Source organism: Ranitomeya variabilis, chromosome 5 (assembly GCF_051348905.1).
Source record: "Ranitomeya variabilis isolate aRanVar5 chromosome 5, aRanVar5.hap1, whole genome shotgun sequence".
NCBI classification, from domain to species: Eukaryota; Metazoa; Chordata; class Amphibia; order Anura; family Dendrobatidae; genus Ranitomeya; species Ranitomeya variabilis.
Genome location: NC_135236.1, coordinates 179,514,884 through 179,537,355, shown reverse-complemented (window position 1 = coordinate 179,537,355; position 22,472 = coordinate 179,514,884). Strand labels below are relative to the sequence as shown.

The following is a 22,472-nucleotide window of genomic DNA, read 5'->3' as shown; positions in this document are numbered from 1 at the left end:
TTGTTAAAACTGGTTGTCCAAGGTTTAACAATTCATGACCTATCTCAATATGAGATTGGTGGGAGTCCAACACCCCCAATGGTCAGCTGGAAAATGCAACGGCCCGAACTAAGTGATGTGTGGCCTAAATACAGCAGCCCCGCACATTGCTTTATGGCTGTTGCCGAGTACTGCAGTATAATCACTCCTATGGTAGATAAAGGGCAGTACTGCGCCCACTAAGAAATGTACGGAGCTGCTGTGTTCTGACCAAACATGGCTTTAGTTTCGGTGTGCCGGAGTGTTCGATCTACACCAATTTTTTATTAATTAGCTATACGGGAGATAGATCTTCATCAATCATTAGATTCTGGAAAAACCCTTTAAAGTGAGTCTGTGATCCCCAAAATTCATGCAAATGGGCTATACCGTGTTGTAAGGGACTTAGCCCCTGTATCAACCATACTAGCACTGTACCTGTTACTGGTACAGTGTCTGAGAAAATAACTTTAAATTCATCTGCAAATGAACAGGCTTAGGGTACACTTGGCGTGGCCAAGAGTTTGGTGCACTGTTACGCCCCTTCATTTGCGTATTGGGACCCTTCCACCGCTTCTGATTGACAGTGCTAGTTTCCCTGAGTGAGAACTATCTGAATGCTGCCCGTGTTTGTGAGGCTGCGCGAGTTCTCGACCCCGTCTCCTTTCTTCTGACATCGCTTGCTGTACTCCTATTGTATTTGTGCAAAGATTCTGGATTCGGCAGCTCAGGAGGGGCCACTTGGCTTTGTGAGCGTAGATTTCATTGGGTAGGTTTTTGGGAGCCATGTTGCTTTTCCAGCGCCTTTGAGCTACTAATAACGTTGAAAAACTGTATTTTTCGGTTAATAGATGACAAATGTGAGTAGAAACTTGTTTTTTTGCACGATGCGTTGAGGTTTTAATTGGTGTAATTTGGGGGTACAATAACATTTTTTTAATCACTTTCAGATTTTTGGGAAACAAAATACAGTCATTCAGGAACAGTTTTTCATTTTTTACGCTGTTTAACGAGCAGTAAAAGTGATCAGATCCCTTTTTTAGGATCAATATAATTACGATGCCAGGGTTATGCAGTTTTTTTTTATATTTTGCTATTTCTGCACACTATAAACACTTTTGTACAAAAATGTCTGTTTGTGCATCACTATATTCTGAGAGCTTTAACTTTTCTATTTTTCAGCTTAAAGAGCTGTGTGGGATCTTGCTTTAATGCGATGAGTTGAAGATTTTATTTGTACCATTTTGGACTGCATAACATTTGTATTGCTTTTATTAATATTTGGTTGGTAGAGTGAAGAAAAACTAGCAATTCATAAATTACTTTTATTCCATTTATTTGTTTGCGCTGTTCTTTATGTGGTAAAAGTGTTAAAGGAAATCTGTCACTAGGTTTTTTCTACCTCATCTGAGGGAAGATGATATAGGCAAAGAGACCCTGAATCCAACGATGTGTCAGATTACTGGATGCTGCAGTTGTGACAAAGTTCTTAGATGCAGCATGAAGCTATAAAAACTTCCCCTGCCCACACCAGGCTCTATAATTACAATGTCTATTGACAGAGAGCTGCTTATCACAGCGGAGGGCGTGGTCGGCTCAACAAGCACATGCCACAATAATAATCACCAGATGACAACACCTTCATTGTAAGTAAACAACAGCACACAGCCTGATAAGTGACGCATTGTTGAAATCTGTGTTTTAATCCCCTACCTTATGCTCAGATTACATAGCAAAAGCCTGTTGACAGATTACATAGCAAAAGCCTGTTGACAGATTCCCTTGAAGAGAACTTCATTTTTTGGGTCAGTACGATCACAGTGATACCACACTTATATTGTTTTAATGTTTTACGGATTTTGCACAATAAAAACTATATTTTACAATTAGTTTTTACATTGGCATATTCTGATAACTATAACTTTTTTTATTTTTTTTGCTGACAGAGCCATATGAGGGCTTGCATATTGTGGGATGTTTTCAGTAATACCATTATATATATATAAGAATATTTTATCTCTTTTTTTACTCCATTTTTAATTTGTCAACGTGACTAAAAATTTATATTTTTGGTATGCGTTTTTTATTTTATTACGGTGTTCACCATAAGGGTAGGAGAGTTTTATAGATCAATTGTTTTTGGATGTCTATTTTTTTTTTTGTCTACAGAAAAAACAGGAGTTTTAGTTGCAAAATATTTTTTTGTTATATTTTTGTGATATTTTTCCCCAAAATTTTTACAAATGTAGTAACTTTTTTTTTTACTTTCTTTATTCCTAGTATGGGACATCAACTGTTAAATGTTTGATGTCTAATGTCCTGCAATATTTTTGTCCTTTGTCAGAGTTACATTGACAGGAGGCGTGTTAAATCCGATTTATGGCAAGGCCCAAGATGCCACCGAATTGCAAAAGGAAAGGGATCTCCGTGAAACATGCATCTGAGGGGTTAAACGGCCACAACTAGTGCTGGCACCGATTGTGGCGTAAAAGGCGGATGTCAGCTATGATTTACAGCTGACATCTGCTTATGAGGTGGAAAAATCATCACGCCATAAATCTAAGCTGGATATCGGGAAGGGTTAAAGGGATACTGTTACCCCAAAACTAAAATTAAACCATTTGTACTTTCATATAGGGGACGTTCATATATGTTTCAGATAAAAATAGTTCTATTAGATATGTAAATGAGGGTGCAATGGTGCACCATGTACCCTTCTGCCCCCTTAATAAAACTCCTATGCATTTCCCCTTTTGTTGATTGACTGCACTTGCTTTGGAGTGCAGCCTGAATTGAATCCTTAGCCCTGCACACTCTGACACTGCAGGAACCGATCACATGCACGGTGTCAGTGTGCGCAGGTGTGTTCTCATCCCGCTCATGTCTGCAATGGCTGCTCGCAGCACACAGGATCATACAGTAGCAGGAAGCTGAACTTGACAGCATAGAGAGATGAGAATGCACACTGCTGGCACAAGGTAAACTTTTTTTTATTAATAGCTAAAATAAGTTAGTAATTTTCCAGTTGCAATTCCAAGTTAATAGAAATAATTTTAAGTTAACCAAAGAAGCCATATGTAAGAGATATATATGTATGTATGTATGTATGTATATATATATATATATATATATATATATATATATATATATATATATATATATATATGTATGTATGTATGTATGTATATATATATATATATATATATATATATATATATATATATATATATATATATATATACAGTACAGATCAAAAGTTTGGACACACCTTCTCATTTAAAGATTTTTCTGTATTTTCAGGACTATGAAAATTGTACATTCACACTGAAGGCATCAAAACTATGAATTAACACATGTGGAATTATATACTTAACAAAAAAGTGAGAAACAACTGAAATTATGTCTTATATTCTAGGTTCTTCAAAGTAGCCACCTTTTGTTTTGATGACTGCTTGGAGACTCTTGGCATTCTCTTGATGAGCTTCAAGAGGTAGTCACCGGTCTTCCAACAATCTTGAAGGAGTTCCCAGAGATGCATAGCACTTGTTGGCCCTTTTGCCTTCACTCTGCGGTCCAGCTCACCCCAAACCATCTCAATTGGGTTCAGGTCTGGTGACTGTGGAGGCCAGGTCATCTGGCGTAGCACCCATCACTCTCCTTCTTGGTCAAATAGCCCTTACACAGCCTGGAGGTGTGTTTGGGGTCATTGTCCTGTTGAAAAATAAATGATGGTCCAACTAAACGCAAACTGGATGGAATAGCATGCTGTGGTAGCCATGCTGGTTCAGTATGCCTTCAATTTTGAATAAATCCCCAACAGCAAAGCACCCCCACACATCACACCTCCTCCATGCTTCACGGAGGGAACCAGGCATGTAGAGTCCATCCGTTCACCTTTTCTGCGTCGCACATAGACACGGTGGTTGGAACCAAAGATCTCAAATTTTGACTCATCAGACCAAATCACAGATTTCCACTGGTCTAATGTCCATTCCTTGAGTTCTTTAGCCCAAACAAGTCTCTTCTGCTTGTTTCCTGTCCTTAGCAGTGGTTTCCTAGCAGCTATTTTACCATGAAGGCCTGCTGCACAAAGTCTCCACTTAACAGTTGTTGTAGAGATGTGTCTGCTGCTAGAACTCTGTGTAGCATTGACCTGGTCTCAAATCTGAGCTGCTGTTAACCTGCGATTTCTGAGACTGGTGACTCAGATAAACTTATCCTCAGAAGCAGAGGTGACTCTTGGTCTTCCTTTCCTGGGGCGGTCCTCATGTGAGCCAGTTTCTTTGTAGCGCTTGATGGTTTTTGCCACTGCACTTGGGGACACTTTCAAAGTTTTCCCAATTTTTCGGACTGACTGACCTTCATTTCTTAAAGTAATGATGGCCACTCGTTTTTCTTTACTTAGCTGCTTTTTTTTCTTGCCATAATACAAATTCTAACAGTCTATTCAGTTAGGACTATCAGCTGTGTATCCACCAGACTTCTGCGCAACACAACTGATGGTCCCAAAACCCATTTATAAGGCAAGAAATCCCACTTTTTAAACCTCACAGGGCACACCTGTGAAGTGAAAACCATTCCCGGTGACTACTTCTTAAAGCTCATCAAGAGAATGCCAAGAGTGTGCAAAGCAGTCATCAAAGCAAAAGGTGGCTACTTTGAAGAACCTAGAATAGAAGACATAATTTCAGCTGTTTCACACTTTTTTGTTAAGTATATTCATACGTTTTTAAACTTTTTATGACAAATACATCGAGTTTATGACCCTTATTTTTCAAGACTTCTGCAACTCGCCCTGGCATTCTGATTATCAGTTTCTGGGCTAAATCCTGACTGATGACAACACATTCCTTGTGTAATCAGTGCTAGGAGTTTATCACAATTTCAGGGTTTTTTTTCATTGTTCACTTTTTTTGGGGGGACTGACCACAAGTTTTTAGTGGGATTGAGATCTATGGAGTTTCCCAGCCATAGAACCCAAAATTGCAATTTTTTTGTTCACTGAGCAACTAGTTATCAATTTTGTCATTTTATATTGTGCTCAGTAATGCTGGAAAAAGCAATGTTCATCACCAAATTTCTCCTAGAGATATTGGAAGATGTTTAGATACTATTCTTATTCATGACAGTGTTCTTAGGCAAAATTGTGAGTGAACTCACTCCCTTGAATGAAGAGCAAAACCCCACATAGTCTAAGGATGCTTTACTGTTTGCATGACATGACTCAGAGTAACATTCACTTTTTTTCTCCTCTGGACAATTATTCTTACAGATGTCTCAAATAGTCTGAATGGGGCTTCATCAGAGAAAATAACTATACTCCATGTCCTCTGCCGTCCAAACCTTGTATTTTCTGCAGAATGTCCTTGATGTTTTTATTGGAAAGAAGTGGCTTCTTTGCTACCTTTTATGACACCAGGGTAGCCTCCAAAAGCATTCACCGCTCTGTGCGTGCAGAGGCATTGAGACCAGCCTGCTGCCATTCCTGACCAAGCTCTGCATTGGTATTGAACTTATTCTGCAACTAAATATTCTTTATGAGATGGTCCTGGCACTAGCTGGAGTTTCCAGGGGGCTTTGAAGCCTTTTTTTAACAGCAAAGTAATCTCTTTCTTTAAATTTCTTGATGATAAAATAAATGGTTGATTTAGGGACAATCTAACAAGCAACAATGTCCTTGCCTGTAAAGCACTTGATGCACAGCAATAATGACTGCATGTGTTTAAAGCAGCAGCCCCTTTTAAAGCAAGGAGCCTGCTGGTATTCAATCAGCATGACAGAGTGATATCAGCTGTTTTGTCCTTGTTAACACATACTCCTGAGCTAACGAGAAGACCACTGAAATGTTGTAAGCAGGTGATTTTATGACAGGGCTGAAATTCAGTGGAAATTGGGTTTTGTGATTAAAAGGAATCAGTCACCACATCTGACTTATTTAAACTATTAATATGTGCACAGGTTATGGAATGCTGAAAAAAGTTCTACCTTTGTGCCTCATATCAGATGCCTTGTTGATGATAAATCATCTTTTATCACTTTATGTAAGTGACCTCTTTCAGACTATGGGGAGAACGCTGTCTGGATGATAACTCTGCATCCAGAGCTTATTTTACATGAAGGAGAGTTACCAGTGAGATGTGTAATGGCTACCAGTGTTATCTGTAATGGTTACCATTAATCCAAGGGGTAATGCTTCTCCTTGGAACATGCCAAGGTGAGGAGACTTTTAAGCCACAATGCTCCTCTGGGAAATATGCGAATTGTCTCTTCAGAGAGGAAAAGGACTTGAACTCTAGTGCCATCTGTAGGAAGTATCAATCCTAAAAGTCAATATCGACTGTGACTTTTATCCTAAGTCTTGTGACAAGGTTCATTAGGGTACCGTCACACAGTACCATTTTGATCGCTACGACGGCACGATCCGTGACGTCGCAGCGATCGTATGATTATCGCTCCAGCGTCGTAGACTGCGGTCACACGTTGCAATCACGGCGCTGGAGCGATGCCGAAGTCCCCGGGTAACCAGGGTAAACATCGGGTTACTAAGCGCAGGGCCGCGCTTAGTAACCCGATGTTTACCCTGGTTACCAGCGTAAACGTAAAAAAAACCAAACAGTACATACTTACATTCCGGTGTCTGTCCTCCGGCGTTCTGCTTCTCTCCACTGTGTAAGCGCCATAGCCGGAAAGCACAGCGGTGACGTCAGACGTCACCGCTGTGCTCGCTTTCCGGCTGGCCGGTGCTCACAGTGCAGAGAAGCTGAGACGCCGGAGGACAGACACCGGAATGTGAGTATGTACTGTTTGTTTTTTTACGTTTACGCTGGTAACCACGGTAAACATCGGGTTACTAAGCGCGGCCCTGCGCTTAGTTACCCGATGTTTACCCTGGTTACAAGCGAACACATCGCTGGATCGCTGTCACACACAACGATCCAGCGATGTCAGCGGGAGATCAAGCGACGAAAGAAAGTTCCATACGATCTGCTACGACGTACGATTCTCAGCAGGATCCCTGATCGCTGCTGCGTGTCAGACACTGCGATATCGTATGTATATCGCTAGAACGTCACGAATCGTACCGTCGTAGCGATCAAAATGGTACTGTGTGACGGTACCCTTAGAGAGTCGATATTAACTTTTAAGATTGCTACTTCCTATAGGTGGCACTAGAGTTCTAGTCCTCTTCCTCTCTAAAGAGATAACTTGCATGATTACCAGAGTGATGTGTAATGGCCGCTCTCTCCGGATCTCACTGCAGAGTTGTGTGTGATTATACCTGCTCAGCTCCAGCTTCCATCTCACAGGCAGAGAGAGTTGAAATAATTGTTGCAATATAGCACAGCTCAACGAGACAAAGCTAATTTATGCTGTTCTGTGTTAGTTAGGGTATGTCCACACGGTCAGTAATCGGCAGCGCTTTGGACGCAGCACATGTCTGCTGCGGCCAGAGCACTGCCAGCATTTGAACACAGGTGATTCCTCATGTGTTAATTGAACCGTGCGGAATCACTGTGCCCAATACATTGTATGGGTGATCTTTATCTTGCGACTGAGCGTCTCCGCAAGATAAATAGACATGCTGCAGTCTGGAAAGACGCACCTCATGTCCATCTCTGCAGGGAAGCCGCGGGTGCCGCTGCACTCATAGTGGGCATGGGATTTCTTGAAATTCCATCCACCATGCTGTAACATCTGGCCGCTGCAGGATGGACGCTGCAGATGTACGCAGCGTCCAACCCGCAGCGTCCAACCCACAGCGTTTACTGACCGTGGGAACATACCCTTACTTGTCTCACACTGGTAACTTCCCCTTTTATTTAAAATAAACTCTGGAGGCAGAGTTATCTTCCCGCCAACATCCTCCCCATAGCCTGGGAGAGATTATGTACATATAAGAAAAACGTGGATTTCTCTGGAATAAGACATCAAATTGATTGCAGATATTAAGGTTTCATTGTATTCAGCTTCCTATGACCTACATGCCCATACAGAAGGCTTAATCCTACTGACAGATTCCCTTTAAGTTAATTTTAATGAGAAGGAATTATACTGCAATTCATCTGATCACTCTTCTTTTCAATCTAAACTTAATTCAAATTGCCACAATAAAAACTTAAGCAGCAAACCTTGTGAAAATCAAAACTTGTGTCCGTCTCAAAACTTTTGGCCATGACTGTAAGCCTAGCTTATCTTTGTCTAATTAAAAAAAAGGCTCTTAGCTTGTCATAAAATAAATAAAATTAAAAGTAGAATTTAACTAATGGATTCCAATTAATGGTTAAAAGGTTAAAGTAATTAAAAAGTTCTGACAACATACAGTAGTTTAAATGTATCAGTAGGATTGTCCACTACCTTGATATTGATGACCCATCCTTTGGTTGGGTCATTCATATCAAATCCATGGGGGTCAATCTGCACTCCCACTGATCAGGTGTCCTCAGTTTTGCTATCACTTGGATGTGAACCCTGTACAGGGTGGGGCAGCACATACATGGCTTAGCGGCAATTGCGGGGAGTGGATACCAGCTGATCAGTGGGGGTGCTGGGTGTTGAATCCCCACTAATCTGTTAATGATGACTATTCTCAGAATAGGTGATAAATAAAGTAGTGGATTAACCCTTTAAAGGTTACGTTTTGAAAATTGTAAAAATCAAAGCTACTAATTCATACTAAAAAATCAAATACCGTATTTTGCTGCAATTTTTCTTTAACTCTAACTGTTACTAATAAAAAATTTAATAGGAAAATACAAAATGATTATTTCACAAAATGAAATAAGAACGTAAAAAGATAAAGTAGAACAAGAATAAAAAATAAAACCTGAAAAAAATGTAAGATTACAATTAATATAAACTGAAATGAAGCCTTGGAAATAAAAATAGCCTTAAAGAAGAGGGAGGATTATGTGTCAGTTAAAAGAACTTATTTTTTTCTTTTAAGATTTCACTTAGAAAATATACAAGGATTATTTTAGAATATTGCATTACATCTGGATGTCATTATCATATTATTCGAAAATATATTGATAAAAAAAATTATAAAATAATAATCTAACAACTAATAGAACGAGAAGTTATTAATAAAGTGATTGTCCAGCTTCATTAAAAATGTGGGCATGTGTCTGATTTTGCTTTAACATAACACTATAAGCAGTACTTGCCTACCAAAGCTCTGTTGCTCCACCACTTCACTGCTAAAAGATTGCATTTGTTTGTTGAGAAAGACTTTGGCAGGCAATCTTAAATCACAAGCCACCTTGTCCACATTTTATATGAAACCAAACAATGCAAATTTGTAAATATAAAGGTCTAGATTAGTGATGAGCGAATATACTCTTTACTCCAGATTTCTCAAGCACGCTCGGGTGTCCTCCGAGTATTTTTAGTATTTTTTAGTGCTCAGAGATTTAGTTTTTCTTGCCGCAGCTAAATGTTTTACATCTGTTAGCCAGCATAATTACATGTGGGGATTCCCTAGCAACCAGGCAACCCCCACATGTACTTATGCTGGATAACAGATGTAAATCATTCAGCTATGGCAAAAAAAACTAAATCTCCGAGCACTAAAAAATACTTGGAGGACACCCGAGCGTGCTCAGGAAATCTGGAGTAAAGAGCATATTCGCTCATCACTAGTCTAGATTCATCAAGACTGGCATTGTTCAATCAGGTGTGTTTTAAAATTGTCATGAGCTTCGCCATAAATCTTATTCCAGTCACAGACTGAAGTAAGATTTGTGGCCTAGAGTACGCCACAGTTTGTCATGAATAACACGCCTAATGAAAATACCAAAGGTTGAAAAATGTTTGTGCAGCTTTGATTTACACAAACATTTTGCAACATTTGGAAGTGTTAATCCAGATTTCTGGCGTACATAGCTTGATCATTTGAGTTGTTCATTTCAGCAGCAAACTATAGGAAAATGACATTTGGGATATATGGATGTTGTGAAGAAACCAGATTGTATCTTAATTTCCCAGACAACCATGTTTTCAAAAACAAAAGAACTGGCTTTTTATCTGTATATTGCCTTGTGAATTTAAAGGTACCGTCACACTCAGCAACTTTGCAAAGAGAGCGACAACAATCCGCGACGTTGCAGCGTCCTGGATAGCGATCTCGTTGTGTTTGACATGCAGCAGCGATCTGGATCCCGCTGTGCCATCGCTGGTCGGAGCTAGAAGTCCAGAACTTTATTTTGTCGCCAGGTCAGCGTGTATCGTCATGTTTGACAGCAAAAGCAACGACGCCAGCAACGAGCATAGGGGGCGTCGCAGCGTCTCCTTCTAGCCAGTCGGTACACTCCGGCTGTTTGACATGGAGCTAACAACCAGCGAGAACGAGAAGTGAGTCGCCGTTATCGCTCCTGCATCGTTCTGGAGTTGCTGTGTTTGACGTCTCTACAGCGACCTAAACAGTGACGCTCCAGCGATCTAGTTTAGGTCGGCTCGTTGTCTATATCGCCGCAGCGTCGCTGAGTGTGACGGTACTTTAAGTGTTTATGTCTGGTGGGTCAAGAAGACAGACTTGCCCTCTGATATACTATCTAACATACTGTGTAAAGGTACCTTCACACATAACGATTTCGTTAACGATATCGTTGCAACGTCACGCTTTTGGTGACGTAGCAACGATCTCGTTATGTGTGACAGCGACCAACGATCAGGCCCCTGCTGGGAGATCGTTGGTCGTAGGGAATGATCAGGACCTTTTTTTGGTCGCTGATCACCCGCTGTCATCGCTGGATCGGCGTGTGTGACGCCGATCCAGCGATGTGTTCACTTGTAACCAGGGTAAATATCGGGTTACTAAGCGCAGGGCCGCGCTTAGTAACCCGATATTTACCCTGGTTACCATTGTAAAAGTTTTAAAAAAAACAAAACAGTACATACTCACATTCCGATGTCTGTCACGTCCCCCGCCGTCAGCTTCCCGCACTGACTGTGTCAGCGCCGGCCGTAAAGCAGAGCACAGCGGTGACGTCACCGCTGTGCTCTGCTTTACAGCCGGCGCTGACAGTCAGTGCAGGGAAGCTGACGGTGGGGGACGTGACAGACATCGGAATGTGAGTATGTACTGTTTTTTTTTTTTTTAACTTTTACAATGGTAACCAGGGTAAATATCAGGTTACTAAGCGCGGCACTGCACTTAGTAACCCGATGTTTACCCTGGTTACCCGGGGACTTCGGCATCGTTGAAGACAGTTTCAACGATGCCAAAGTCGTTCCCCTGATCGTTGGTCACTGGAGAGAGCTGTCTGTGTGACCGCTCCCCAGCGACCACACAACGACTTACCAACGATCACAGCCAGGTCGTATCGCTGGTCGTGATCGTTGGTAAGTCGTTTAGTGAAACGGTACCTTAAGGGTACTGTCACACTCTGCAACTTTCCAACGATCACGACCAGCGATACGACCTGGCCGTGATCGTTGGAAAGTCGCTGTGTGGTCGCTGGGGAGCTGTCACACAGACCGCTCTCCAGCGACCAACGGTGCCGAAGGCCCCAGGTAACCAGGGTAAACATCGGGTTACTAAGCGCAGGACCGCGCTTAGTAACCCGATGTTTACCCTGGTTACCATCGTAAAAGTTAAAAAAAAACAAAACAGTACATACTCACATTCCGGTGTCCGTTGCCGTCTGCTTCCCGCTCTGACTGACTCCCGGCCGTAAAGTGAAAGCAGATCACAGCGGTGACGTCACCGCTGTGCTCTGCTCTTACTTTAGGGCCGGCAGTCAGTCAGAGCGGGAAGCAGACTGCAAGGGACCTGACGGACACCGGAATGTGAGTATGTACTGTTTTTTTTTTTTTTTACTTTTACGATGGTAACCAGGGTAAACATCGGGTTACTAAGCGCGGCCCTGCGCTTAGTAACCCGATGATTACCCTGGTTACAAGCGAATGCATCGTTGGATCGGTGTCACACACACCGATCCAACGATGACAGCGGGAGATCCAGCGACGAAAGAAAGTTCCAAACGATCTGCTACGACGTACGATTCTCAGCAGGGTCCCTGATCGCTGCTGCGTGTCAGACACAGCGATATCGTATGGATATCGCTGGAACGTCACGGATCGTACCGTCGTAGCGACAAAAGTGCCACTGTGAGACAGTACCCGAAGGGTACTGTCACACAGTGGCACTTTGATCGCTACGACGGTACGATCCGTGACGTTCCAGCGATATCCATACGATATTGCAGTGTCTGACACGCTACTGCGATCATGGACCCCGCTGAGAATCGTATGTCGTAGCAGATCATTTGAAACTTTATTTCGTCGCTGGATCTCCCGCTGTCATCGCTGGATCGTTGTGTGTGACAGCGATCCAGCGATGCGTTCGCTTGTAACCAGGGTAAACATCGGGTTACTAAGCGCAGGGCCGCGCTTAGTAACCCGATGTTTACCCTGGTTACCAGCGTAAAAGTAAAAAAAAAAAAAACCGTACATACTCACATTCCGGTGTCCTTCAGGTCCCTTGCCGTCTGCTTCCCGCTCTGACTGACTGCCGGCCGGAAAGTAAGAGCAGATCACAGCGGTGACGTCACCGCTGTGATCTGCTTTCACTTTACGGCGGCACTCAGTCAGAGCGGGAAGCAGACGGCAAGGGACCTGAAGGACACCGGAATGTGAGTATGTACGTTTTTTGTTTTTTTTTACTTTTACGCTGGTAACCAGGGTAAACATCGGGTTACTAAGCGCGGCCCTGCGCTTAGTAACCCGATGTTTACCCTGGTTGCCCGGGACCTCGGCATCGTTGGTCGCTGGAGAGCGGTCTGTGTGACAGCTCTCCAGCGACCACACAGCGACTTTCCAACGATCACGGCCAGGTCGTATCGCTGGTCGTGATCGTTGGAAAGTTGCAGAGTGTGACAGTACCCTAAGGGTACTGTCACACAGTGCAATTTTGATCGCTACGACGGCACGATCCGTGACGTCGCAGCGATCGTATGATTATCGCTCCAGCGTCGTAGACTGCGGTCACATGTTGCAATCACGGCGCTGGAGCGATGCCGAAGTCCCCGGGTAACCAGGGTAAACATCGGGTTACTAAGCGCAGGGCCGCGCTTAGTAACCCGATGTTTACCCTGGTTACCAGCGTAAACGTAAAAAAACCCAAACAGTACATACTTACATTCCGGTGTCTGTCCCCCGGCGTTCAGCTTCTCTCCACTGTGTAAGCGCCATAGCCGGAAAGCACAGCGGTGACGTCAGACGTCACCGCTGTGCTCGCTTTCCGGCCGGCAGGCGCTCACAGTGCAGAGAAGCTGAGACGCCAGAGGACAGACACCGGAATGTGAGTATGTACGGTTTGTTTTTTTTTACTTTTACGCTGGTAACCAGGGTAAACATCGGGTTACTAAGCGCGGCCCTGCGCTTAGTTGCCCGATGTTTACCCTGGTTACAAGCGAACACATCGCTGGATCGCTGTCACACACAACGATCCAGCGATGTCAGCGGGTGATCAAGCGACGAAAGAAAGTTCCATACGATCTGCTACGACGTACGATTCTCAGCAGGATCCCTGATCGCTGCTGCGTGTCAGACACAGCGATATCGTATGGATATCGCTGGAACGTCACGGATCGTACGGTCGTAGCGATCAAAGTGTGACTGTGTGACAGTACCCTTAAGGCCCCGTCTCACATAGCGAGATCGCTAGCGAGATCGCTGCTGAGTCACTAGTTTTGTGATGCAACAGCGACCTCAGTAGCGATCTCGCTATGTGTGACACGTACCAGCGATCAGGCCCCTGCTGCGAGATCGCTGGTCGTGTCGGAATGGCCTGGACCTTTTTTTGGTCGTTGAGGTCCCGCTGACATCGCTGAATCGGTGTGTGTGACACCGATCCAGCGATGTCTTCACTGGTAACCAGGGTAAACATCGGGTTACTAAGCGCAGGGCCGCGCTTAGTAACCCGATGTTTACCCTGGTTACCCGGGTGCTGCAGGGGGACTTCGGCATCGTTGAAGACAGTTTCAACGATGCCGAAGTCGTTCCCCTGATCGTTGGTCGCTGGAGAGAGCTGTCTGTGTGACAGCTCCCCAGCGACCACACAGCGACAAAACAGCGACGCTGCAGCGATCAGCATCGTTGTCTGTATCGCTGCAGCGTCACTGTGTGAGATGGGGGCCTTAGTCTGTAATAGTGACTGTACAATGAGTGGGTTAAGCTTTAGGTACCGTCACACTAGGCGATATCGCCAGCGATCCGTGACGTTGCAGCGACCTGGATAGCGATATCGCTGTATTTGACACGCAGCAGCGATCTGGATCCCGCTGTGAAATTGCTGGTCGCTGCTAGAAGGTCTGCACTTTATTTGGTCGCTAGGTCGCCGTGTATCGCCGTGTTTGACAGCAAAAGCAAGGATACCAGCGATATTTTACACTGGTAACCAGGGTAAACATCGGGTTACTAAGCGCAGGGCCGCGCTTAGTAACCCGATGTTTACCCTGGTTACCAGCGTAAAAGTTAAAAAAACAAACAGCACATACTCACCAGCGCGTCCCCCAGCCTCTGCTTCCTGACACTGACTGAGCGCCGGCACTAAACTGAAAGTGAAAGCACAGCGGTGACGTCACCGCTGTGCTGTCAGGGCCGGAGCTCAGTCAGTGTCAGGAAGCAGAGGCTGGGGGACGCGCTGGTGAGTATGTGCTGTTCGTTTTTTTAACTTTTACGCTGGTAACCAGGGTAAACATCGGGTTACTAAGCGCGGCCCTGCGCTTAGCAACCCGATGTTTACCCTGGTTACCCGGGGACCTCGGCATCGTTGGTCGCTGGAGAGCGGTCTGTGTGACAGCTCCCCAGCGATCAAACAGCGACGCTGCAGCGATCGGCATCGCTGTCGCTATCGCTGCAGCGTCGCTTAATGTGACGGTACCTTTTGTTTATTGATGTGTGCTTATATGCTAATAGTGCTACTTAATCCCTTCACCATTGTTTACCTTATCTTGATGTTGGACTGAAAGACCCTGGGTAATTATAAAAATAGCTTACATGCCTTGGGTATAAAATGACTCAGAGATCACATCCTGGGAGTCTGAAGTAATACAGAGCTACCAGCCAGACATTCTGAAAACCACCCAACAGACAAGAGAAAGGACTGCAGCCAATTCATCATGGCACCATCACGAGGGACACTGATCTAGGATTCTATAGGATACAACCTAGGGGTTTTCGGCTCCGGTTGGAAGGACACAGATCTGATCCAGTGACCATCTCTGCACCATGGATATATTTGGAGAAAGCCAGGGTTGGGACCCGCTGGTCGCCTTGTTCCATTGAGATGGTCAGATAAGCCAGGTGGTGACTCTCGTGTCAACTGGCTTTGGACCTTGTATGGACTCTATGGATAGTTCTTAGTCATCTCCCTATGCTTGTTGTTACCCCTTCTCTGTGCGTTCATCCACAGATGGAGTAGCGACCCTGGGAGCTCTGACATCATGTCATACTGGAAATACATGGAGACGCAGTGATCTTTTATATGCGCCCATATGACCCTGGGAGCTCTGACATCATGTCATACTGGAAATACGTGGAGACGCAGTGATATTTTATATGCCCCCATGTAACGAAACAATTCCAGCCATGGTGAGATTGTTCTGTTTGCTATTGTGTGTTGTGGTTCAATATAGTATTGCCACACTGTTTTACCTTAACCCTGTGTTGTCTGTGTAGTGCATGGCCCACGGGGAGATAGAGCGGGCGTTCAGTGGTATGAGCCGTGGTCCATGCAGTCTTGCTAAAGACAGCCGGGTCAGCGGACGAGAGCACCCACTGACCCCGCTTCTCCACAGATGTAATTGAAGGACTTTCTGCTACACAGCAAAAGTAGTGAGACAGTCACGAAGAGACTTCTGATACAGCTTCCTTCATTCCCCCATAGGGGTTTCTAAAGCCACAATAGCTGATTGCTGGCAACCAAGTGACCTAGAAAAATAGTCTTCTTTAAGAAACCAAGGAATAAAATGTGTAAAGGGAGCTTGTTACCAGGTTTGACTGATATGACTTTCGGCCACCGCCTTTCAGGCCTGATATATAGCATTCTATAATGCTGTATATCTGTCCCCAACCCGGCCTGCAAGAGAAGAAAAATACCTTTTATTATACTCACCTGTGGGGTGGTCCTGTCCCATGGGTGGCAAAGGTCTTGGTCCGGCGCCTCACTTCTTGCCATTCCGTCCTCCTTCTTGCCTTGTGTGTATGACATGTCCCTACTTCATCCACACAGTCTCCTCAGCATCGCGCTCCTGAGCAGGCGTACTTCTCTGCCCTGACGAAGGCAAAGCAAAGTACTGCAGTGCACAGGGAAAGGTCCAGCGCCTGTGCACTGCAGTACTTTACTCTGCCCTAGTCAGGGCAAAGAAGTACGCCTGCGCAAGAGCGTGATGCTGGGGAGACTCTGTGGATGACATAGGACATGTCATCCACACGAAGCAAGAAAGAGGACGGCATTGGAAGAAGGAAGACCAAGAAGAGTGACACTCCTCGGACCAGAATGCCTGGCAGGTGAGCATAGTAAAAGCTGTTTTTCTTATATTTCAGGTCGGGTTGGGGGTAGATATAATAATAATGACTTCTCCTTGAGTTGCAGCTTCATCTATTTGCTTTACGAGGATATTCTCCGTTGCTTCCATTATTTTTGGAGATTTATAACAAACCCCTATCAGTAATTTATTATTTTTCCCCCTCCCCTTATCTCCACCCACAGGGACTCTACATTTTCATTAAATTCACCTATATTATCACGCCGGATGGGTTTTAAGGACGATTTTACATACAGACAAACCCCTCTTCCTCGCTTATCTGTACGGTCATTTCTGAAAAGGCTATAGCCCTGCAAGTTAACAGCCCAGTCATGGCTCTCGTCCAGCCATGTTTCAGATATCCCCACCATGTCATAATTATGCTCCATCAACATTAATTCTAATTCATCCATTTTGTTGGCGAGGCTTCTGGCATTAGTATACATGCACTTGATGTTCCTCTCTGTACCTCTATTCTTTCTTAAATTATTAACTGTTCTAACCCCACCCCCCATGCCACCGCCACCCCAAACTTCCTTATTTGTGCCCAGGTCTCTAACTGTTCTAACCCCACCCCCCATGCCACCGCCACCCCAAACTTCCTTATTTGTGCCCAGGTCTCTATCTGCCCTATCTTCCCCTCCTATAAATTGAATACCCTCCCACCCAATCCCTAGTTTAAACACTCCTCCAACCTTCTAGCCATTTTCTCCCCCAGCACAGCTGCACCTTCCCCATTGAGGTGCAGCCCATCCCTAGCGTAGAGCCTGTAGCCCACTGAGAAGTCGGCCCAGTTCTGCAGGAACCCAAACCCCTCCTTCCTACACCAATTCTTGAGCCACTTATTAACCTCCCTAATCTCCCGTTGCCTCTCTGGCGTGGCACATGGTACAGGCAGTATTTCGGAAAATACCACGTTGGAGGTCCTTGCTTTCAGCTTGCAGCCTAATTCCCTGAAATCATCTTTAAGGACCTTCCACCTACCTCTAACTTTGTCATTTGTGCCAATGTGCACCATGACCGCTGGGTCCTCACCAGCCCCTCCCAGTAATCTGTCCACCCGATCAGCGATGTGTCGGACTCGAGCGCCAGGTAGGCAGCACACTGTCCGACGATCCCTGTCTTTGTGAAAGATTGCCCTATCTGTTCCCCTAATAATTGAGTCCCCCACTACCAGCACCTGTCTGGCCTGCCCTGCTCTCCTATTTCCCTCCTTACTGTAGCAGTCACTCCTCCGGCTTTCAGAGGACATGCCTGGCTGCAGCAGTGCTACCCCTGTACTGGCACCCCCCTCATCTGCCAACTTAGCAAACTTATTGGGGTGTGCCAGATCAGGACTAGCCTCCCTGGCACTCTTCCCACTACCCAGCTTTCTGAATGTCACCCAGCTAACTGCCACACTGTCCTGCAGCTCCATCCTACAATCCCCCTCCTCATCTATCCCATTGAGCGTCTGCTCAGTGAGCAGAAGACTCCTCTCCATATTGTCTATGGATCTCAGTGTTGCCAGCTGCACATTTAGATCCAGTATCTGGGATTCCAAATGCACAATGTGCTCACATCTCGCACAGCAGTATGCACCCTCGACTGGCTGATCAAGGACTGCATACATGTGGCAAGATGTACACTGGATGGCATTAACAATAGTGGAGCACATTTCCTAATGGGGATTGCACCAGACAGAAACGTTAAATAAAAATAAATACAAAGTATTAATAAAATACAGACAGCAATTCAGCAATTCCTCCCTTGGAAACTCCCTGAAACCAAAGTCACTGAATCACAAGTCACACACTTACCGCCGTTCACACTTACGCTCAGGTCACACTCAGCTCGTTCACACTCGCTGTGCTGAAGATTTAAAGATTTTTTTTTCCCCTCAGCAACAATCCACCTTGCTGTTCAATGCTCTACCAAAAAGGACTTGAGTCCCAAACAGCTGCCCCTTATAACCCCTTAATTATGAGCCCCCACCCTAAGTTAACCCCTTGTGAATATAGCTACCCCCAATTCAGCAACTCACACCAATTCACACAGGTATTTGTTAAAAGCCTTCCAAATACCTCTTCACTGAGTCACAAGTCACACTTACCGCCGTTCACACTTACGCTTAGGTCACACTCAGCTCGCTCACACTCGCTAAGCTGAAGATTTAAAGATTTTTTTTTTTTCCCCTCAGCAACAATCCACCTTGCTGTTCAATGCTCTACCAATGCAGCAATACCACAGTATTGACATATACAGCAAAAAACAAGATTTCCTATAAACACTAACCAGGAGCTGGCATTCAAAGTAGTACAATCAAAACATTTCCAGGGGTCTTCAGAAGACCGGTGGCCGTTATGGAAACCCATTGGTGCCCCGCAATTGTGTCAGGGGTTGTGATGGAGGCATATAATGATGCACTGTAAATGCTGTGGTCATAGAACAAGGGAACAGACATGGGTGGAGCTCCACTCCACGCATGGCTGTTACAGTCAAGTGATGGCTGAATATCACAGCCATCATCTGACAGGAAAATTGCAGGCTCAGGAACTGAGCCTGCATCAAAGTTTGGGATCATATCATGTAACATGTGTCTTTAAGGGGTCAAACAATTAATTTTTTGTTTGCAAAGTCTTGTAGTGCTCAAGTGCTTTCCTAAAATTTGCCAAAACTAGTCCTTTATTTTCACAGAAAAGCCATAGATAAGCATATAATGATTTTTTTTCATGTTAGGCAGAATAGGTTTTCATACATTTTTTCATCGGTTTATTGTTTTAATTAATACTGTGGAATTGTGAACTTAGAATATGGCGCAGTATATAGATATATAATCTCTGGAATATAGAAGAAACCAGCAAACAAATCAAAGTATTGTTCTGAATGGTGTGTTTCCATTATCCTGAACTATATTTGAGAATTATTAGTTTAAAAAAAACAAAACAGAAACATCTTGCTACTGGATAAAGTTGGTAGATGAGCATGAAGAATTATGATATGACATAAAAGACGAAACTAACGTACTTGAAGAAAAACGATGGAAAAAAAAGGGAGGAAGAGTCCACATCACAATATCAACACGAACAAGACTTGTTGGATGGCAAACGGACAGAAAAAGAAAAAAAAAGCGGAAAAATAAAAATGGGGTTAATAGTGTGAGTCAACACTTCAAATCAAGGAAGCAAACGTACCATTAGTCGGATGCTTTGCAAACGACACAGAAAATCGTTTTACAGCTGGCATAGACAACAGTTCTGAGGAAAAAAAAAAAAAACAAGTATCGGCATTAACATTCTGATCTTGGGCACCAAGACAGGCACGTTCACACACCAACAGGATCCTGGGACAACATACTGCAAGCACAGCTTCTGTTAAAGACCAAACTGCATCCATTTGCCTTGGCATGCTTATTAGAAGCCACATGCAATAGGAAAGCAAAGGGTAAGTTTATGTGGCTAGGTCATGCTCAAAAAAGTTGCCGTGTGCCGTAAGAGAATGCACCAAGTATACTCAATTATACCCGAGAAGAGGAGCAAGACTGAGGACCAGTTAAATAGGATAAGGTTTCACTTTCGACATTAGAACAATAGTACATATTATTGAAAATTGTAGAAAGCAGATACTCCAGTTAGGGGCATCATAGTATCCACCAAAAAGATAGATGCCGATTTACCGGGGTTTGTCGGATTGCTCAAAAAAGCTATTTTTGCCACAAAGAGTGCTAGTTCATTTAGGTAAGGTTTTGCCAGAGAATCCATCTCAGCTTGCGGTCTTTCCGTTTAGCAGGATGCCAAGACTGGTGGTTTTAGGATACCTTTTATGATGCACAATGTCCATTAGAACTCAGGAATGGCATGCCATGTTTGCCAACTTCACAAGATCCAGGAGTTATGGTTGGACCATGTTCCTCAAATACTGACTTTCTTACCTGAGTTCATTTTCCTGTAGGCAAATAGTCTGGTTATTGGTTCATAACTGGGCATGATTTAACATGTTACATGTCGATTTCTTGTAGTTTTAGATTTGGCTTCACGCTATACGTGTTAACAATAGTTGCAGATTCCTACTGTTACTATTACCTTCACAGTATACTTGTCTTATTGGCCAAAATGCCCACCCTAGTTTTCTACCAATGTCCTGGTTATGACTGCAACTGGTTTTTGCAACAGGAAATTTCCATTCCAATTTTCAAACCAGCGATTTTGCACATAAAAAGCAGAGAATTAACCCCAAAGGATGGCAATTAGTCTAAGTTTTTCTTTCCACAGCAGTTCAAGCCACAAACCCACAAGAGAGATCAAAGTGCCAGTTTAGAACTTCTGCCGGCGGGTTCTCTACGAAACATGACATGTCAGACTACACATATGAAGACAGCCTTAAAGGTCTGATACTTTTGTGAACATACAGAAGCATGCCTCGTTACACATCACTTTATATCAGACGTTATGCTCCACTGTATACTGATGGAAATGTATGCTTATATTCTTCTGTATCTCCCGCATTAATTTACATTTTCTGTTGTATATATAGCAGTAATGAAAAAAAGTTTATTTCTAGTGATGAGTGAACATGCTCGAATAAGGTGTTATGCGGGCACTCTCTGGTTCTAACCGAGTGCCTTCGGCGTGCTTGAAAAATATGTCCGAGCCCCCGCGGCGGTTTGAGCTCCCGCGACTGCATGTGTGAACAGCCACGAGACATGCAGTCGCGGGAGCTCAAACGTATATTTTGAGCATGCTGAAGATACCCTGATAGCACCTTTTCTGAAAACGTTCGCTCATCACTATTTCATTACTTCTTTATATCGATTTTAATTAGAAAGCGCCCAGCAATTTTCAAGCAGGGTAAGCATTTATCAACCTCCGTGTACACCTTAATGTATACACATCTAATATTTCTAGGAGCCAAATGTATGACTGTGAAATACAGACTAGAGAGGTCAAAAATGCACTGGATGGTAGCCTACATACACACTGAATCTTATACTTACAAATCGTGGGAATGATTCAATGAAAATACTGACATCTAAGGTAAGATCAGCAAAGAAACCATCTATTCTTTCATGATGAAAAGTCTACAGTGCAACTAGACTATTGAAAATGGGAATTCACTTTAACTGGAACATTAACGTTAGTGAATGTGGACAAAAAAAAGTTTATCTCGGGTGTAGAAACAATGTATCATCCAATCTCTATTCTCCTTATATGACTTCAACCATATGTGATATGACAAAAGTGTTACCACACTGCAGATCTACAAATGTACCTAGCCCCTTCACATGGTAAGAACGTTTCAGACTTGGAGTGATCACAAGTAAGTCGGTGAGGAATGTTAAGGTTTTGGAAAGTGACCCATGCCATGGAGATTAACAAAACCTCCAATTTATGCCAATCAGAGTCTGCCCCAAAATATAAGAACCTTGCAGATTTACAGATGAATGTGTTTTTGCTCCTTTGTTACCTGACCCGCTGCTTTTTTCATTAGAAGTCTAGCGAGGTTCTGAGCATACATCTAGATATACAACCCCATGATATTCAGTGCAGGAAACAAATTGGAAGCCCGCAGAGTCAGGGAGCGGGTGGCAAAGAGTCACAAAGCATTTATCCTCTGCAGAGGAGAATGAGAGTATATTTTATGCAACTCCATGGTGCAGGCTATTAAATTGTTTGTATAGCCTTGACATGAGCGCTAATAGAAATTCTCCAACAATCTATACAACACAAAACATAATAGAAAGGACACATTTATCCCCAGTCTGTTGTAACTAACACTAAACATGAACAAGTATAAAGGTAAATATTCAGTATATTATTTTTTGTACCCTTCCTTTTTGGGGGGTTTATTAAGATATGCAGTTCACCACTGAAGATCATGACTTTCTATTGTTCACAACAGAGGCTGCAGCACGGAAGACCCACCTGCATCTCAGTTTTATCTTGAAGA

General features: G+C 43.8%; 1 protein-coding gene across 20 annotated transcripts in view; it reads right to left on the bottom strand.

The window, feature by feature from the left end:
* The window catches only part of PPIP5K1 (diphosphoinositol pentakisphosphate kinase 1), a 248,836-nt gene that overhangs the window by 29,403 nt on the left and 196,961 nt on the right, over positions 1 to 22,472 (bottom strand). For 12 of the 20 annotated variants that reach the window (XM_077263587.1, XM_077263585.1, XM_077263584.1 and 9 more), the window contains one exon: positions 19,721 to 19,783. The exons of the other annotated variants lie outside the window; for them this stretch is intronic. In XM_077263587.1, coding sequence (XP_077119702.1) covers positions 19,721 to 19,783 — 63 coding nt within the window. The remainder of the gene's footprint in view (positions 1 to 19,720; positions 19,784 to 22,472) is intronic. 20 annotated transcript variants of the gene reach the window in all.